Below are 4,480 nucleotides of genomic sequence, written 5' to 3' on the forward strand. Positions count from 1 at the left end.
GGGGGGGTGGGGCAGTGGTTAGAGAGTAGTGCCCATGGGGCCTTGGCTGTGTCGACGCTGAGAGAGAAACCAGGGTCCCTTGGCTGAGCTCCGGAGGGAGTGGAGAAGCACCTGATTAAAGCTGCCAGGCTAAGTACCCACTGAGGCTATAATCACCGCCTGTTCGAAGGTGCTCTCTAGAAACTGAAAATGACCCAACCATTCTTGGAACACATTCACGAGACATTTCTCTCTCATTTCTCTCCTGCTGCCCAAAGGTTCCTCCGCCCCTTCCCAGTGAGCCCATTTCGGCAAACCTTTCCCTGTGGGCCAGACACACAGACATGCACACTACTCCCTACCCCACGGTGACCTCCCTGCTGGTCGCCTGCAATCACCCACAGTGACAGGACAGGGGACTGGCCCATGTGGCTCTCGGAGGAGGGGCTTGGGGGCTGCACTGTGAACAAAGGACGCATCTCTCCCCATTCCTTGGTCCCCTCGACATGGGCCCCGGGGAGTCTGCTTTGTAGATGACCACCATGACCACCACCCACAGCGACTGCACTGGGGCAGCTGTAGCTCAACTCATCCCAGTCCGCGACTCTGCCCCACTGCACAGGTGAGGGGACGGAGGTGTGAGATGGTGAGATCGGGTTTCAGCAGCCTGGCTTGTGCACCTGTTCCCACTGGCCGCTCTGCACTGCACCCTCATTGCTGCATAAGACTAAGCGTGGACAAAGGCCACCGTGGGCTACAGGACCTGGTGTCACATGTCTGGCACTGCCCTCCTGCCCAGCCTGCAAACCACTCAGTGAGATGGTCCAAGGGGCGGCCCAGGACTGGGCAGCTCTGGCCAGCTGGGCCTGGCTATCCTGTGAAGGAGAGTGTGTGTGTCCTTACATCAATCTCTTCCAGGGTCCCCTCCAGGTACCGCCGAACCTGGGAGTTGATCTCAGCAATCTGGGTTTCATCCATGGGGTCATAGGTCACAAAGGTGCGGTTGGCCTTAGAGAAGGATGCAAACATGTCAATGAGCTCCAAAGAGCCAAGTAAAGCTGGGGCAGCAGGGGCCCTTCTGAGAGCAGAGGCAGGGGGGCTGGCCCCAGACCCCCTCACCGTCGGATCTGGACATGCACACCAGGTGCTTAGGTCTAAATGGGCAGTGGGATGGGTGAAGCCACTAGAACCGGGGCTCTGCCGACTGAGTCTTGGCAGACACTACAGGATGAAGACCATAGGAAGGACCCCTGCCCCTGCCCAGCAGGCCTGCCTCTTGTGCCACCCCCTGCCCTCACGGTATCCTGCTTCTCCCCCCAACCACAACCACCTCCCCATCCCCAGCCTGTCCACCTCTCCTGACCTTGATTATCATGCTCTCGGCCTCCACTGCCCATACCCACTACTACCTACCTGCCTCTGCTCCTGCCCACTCGATGCCCCTCCCAGTATGCCTCTGCTCTCCCTGTGCCCCTGGCCATTTGAGATCTCTGCCTCTGACCTGTCCCTGGCTCTCTAAGCCACCCTGACTGAAGTCCTCTCCAGCTCTCTCGCCCACCCACACTTCTCACTCAGCACCTCTGCCCCACAGTCTCTATTACCCTCACTCCTGGCTACTCAGCCCCTCTAGCCACTGGCCTCTACCTTTCTAGCACCTTTTTCCCACCTGGCAGCCCTGACCCCAGAGCCCTTAGGCTCCCCAGGCTCCCAGCAACCCCCTTCCCTGGCGCCTTGCCCCCGGCCCTTACCAGGCTGTCGTGGATGGCCAGCTCCTGTTTGAGCAGCACCAGCTCCTTCTCCAAGTTCTTGACCATCCGCTGTGGGGGAAACGTAAGGGGAGTGGGTGTGATAGGAGAGCAACTGGAGAAGCCACCCTGTGTCCCCAGCATCAACTGTACAACCCCCACCCTGCATCCCCAGCATCGACTGTACAACCCCCACCCTGTGTCCCCAGCATCGACTGTACAACCCCCACCCTGCCTCCCCAGCATCGACTATACAACCCCCCACCCTGCCTCCCCAGCATCGACTGTACAATTCCCCACCCTGCTTCCCCAGCACCAACTGTATAATTCCCCACCCTGCGTCCACATGTCCTGGCCCTTCCTGGCAATCCAGGGATCTGCTCCCAGCACTGAGGTGGGTCTAGGGTCAGAGAGTAACTCAGCAGGCCCCCTGTCTCTGCCTCCACCAGCAGGAGACTGAGAACCGAGTGAGCACCAATGGGGCTACCCTGAGCCCCAACTTCCAGGGGCTGCTTCCGGTCTAATAAGACAGTGGCTTCCCACTGGACACACCCAGGACCCTCGTCCTTTCCAACCACTGCATGAAGACAGCCTAACTTCTCCAATCCCTTCCCCGCTAGTAGTCACGACGTCATCTCCAACTTTGGCTGCTACAAACATTTTTGGTCTACACAGCTTTGTGATCTGCTCCTACGATCCTTCCTGCAGATTCTCCTACTGCACTCCACGCCAGCCAGTTTGCCTATGCACTCTCAAACCTCCCCACCCTGACCCCCACCTCTGTTTTCTGTCCCTTCTGCCTAGGATGCTCCTCTCCTAGACAGGCCATGGCTCACCTCCTCACCTACGGCAAGGATTTGTTCACCAGCCACTTTCTAAATTAGGCACACCCCAAATACCCTGGTTGAGATCACAGCCCTGTAACCCTTTACAACAAGCTCGCTCTGCCCTTGTTCATCGCACGCCATCTACTCTAACAACTTTCTGTGATGACGGAAGTGTTCTACAGCTGTCTGTCCCAGGCGGCCGGACCGAGCAGCAGAACCGCACCGCCGACGCAGACGCCGTCTCAGGAACAGAGTCGACACTTTGAACATCAACGACAGAAGACCAGCTGAGCTGTGGGCTGACATCGAGGACATCTTACCTGAGGAAAGCCAAAGGTCACTAAAAGACAGAAAAGAGAGAGGAGAGCGGCACCGAGGAGCCAGTCATGGCCGCTGGGGTCGTGCCTTCCCACTTGCCCTCCTGGGAGAGTCTTCACGAAACCACCCACCCCACCCAAAAAAAGAAAGAAAGAAAAGACCAAAATGGGTATTAAAGAGACGCTGAACCTTAGCCTTGAATGTCGAGTAACTAAAGCAAAAGCAAAAACGGTGAAGAGTCCAACCCAAGGTTCCCAAAGGTGGCTCGAGGACAGAGAGTAAAGTATTAAATGAAGTGTGCACAGATCTGAAGTTAGGGAACCAGAGGGCATATCTCAAGCTGGAAGAATCCAAGTTACAAAGACGGTGGACGGAATACACGGTCACCGTGCCAAAAAGAGTCGGCTGAAACTCAACCATTTCGGGGAATAGCATCTGACTAAGAACTTAAAAAAAATTATGATTCACTGGGAGCTAATACATCTATCATTTCATAGTGATTAAGAACTGGATTATACATTGAATGAAGAGCCCAAGAGGCAAAATAAAAAATGCATGCAATTCTGGACATGCTCATTCACCCGTGTCAAGAAACGTAGAAGACAGCCAGCTGGCCACCTGACTGGAAGAGCGCTCTCTCCGAGCTCACTCCAGAGAAAGGTGACCAATGAGGTGCGGAAAGTATCCAACGATATTATTAGTGTCACACACAGGTAAAGTTGTGCTGAAGATAATTTTAAAATGGTTGCAGTAGTCTATCGAGAAGGAGCTGCCAAAAATTAAGGCAGGTTCCAAATAGACCGTGGAAGAAAGGATATCATTGCTGATGTCAGTTGGAGGCAGAAAATACAAACAAGATGTGTACCTGGTTCACTGACTACGCAAAGGCGTTTGACTCTGGCTCATAACAAACTACGGATAACATCATGAAGAAAAGGAATTCCCGAACACTCCATGGTGCTCATGTAGAACCTGTGCATATGTAGCAGTCACTCAAACTCAACAAGGGGCTACTGCATGGCTGAAACTCAGGAAAGGTGTGAGCCACGGTTGTATCCTTTCATCATACTTAATCAATCGGCATGCTGAGCAAATAATCCAAGGAGATGGACTTTATGGAGAAGCATCGGCATCAAGACTGGAAGAAGGCTCATTAACAACCTGTGATAAGCAGGTGACACAACCTAGCTGGTTGAAAGTGAAGAAGGCTTGAAGCACCTACTGATGAACATCAAAGATTTCTTTCTCCAAGATAAATTACAACTCAAATTTTAAAACATTGCTTGAAATCTTCACAGCTGGACCAAGAGACAACATCATGACAAGCAGGGGGGAAAGACAGAAGTTTCCAAGCACCCACGATCAATGGCCATGGAAGCAGCCTTCCAGAAATCAAACGACTTGCTGCACTGGGAAACTGTGCTGAAAAATCTCTTTGAAGTGTTAGAAGGCTAAGCCGTCAGCCACGTTGAGGAGTGTCTTTTCATCTGCATCTGCGTCGAGCCATACACGAGGTCGCTTCCCAAGCGACGGGCTGCTGCACCGAAGGAGAAAACAGCAGATCGCCTGAAGGCTTTCTACTACCAGGAGACGAAACAGGAGAGTCCTTTT

The 4,480-nt window shown here is 53.7% G+C and overlaps 1 protein-coding gene across 1 annotated transcript in view; it reads right to left on the bottom strand.

Annotated features, from left to right (window-relative positions):
* Positions 1–4,480, bottom strand: part of KIF9 (kinesin family member 9) — a 51,682-nt gene that overhangs the window by 11,327 nt on the left and 35,875 nt on the right. Inside the window, exons 11-12 of the mRNA XM_045297703.1 lie at positions 1,728–1,796; positions 883–987 (exon numbers count right to left, since the gene is read on the bottom strand). Coding sequence (XP_045153638.1) covers positions 883–987; positions 1,728–1,796 — 174 coding nt within the window. The remainder of the gene's footprint in view (positions 1–882; positions 988–1,727; positions 1,797–4,480) is intronic.

Source organism: Echinops telfairi, unplaced genomic scaffold (genome assembly GCF_000313985.2).
Source record: "Echinops telfairi isolate 266 unplaced genomic scaffold, ASM31398v2 ScPeMD7_7420;HRSCAF=8458, whole genome shotgun sequence".
NCBI classification, from domain to species: domain Eukaryota; kingdom Metazoa; phylum Chordata; class Mammalia; order Afrosoricida; family Tenrecidae; genus Echinops; species Echinops telfairi.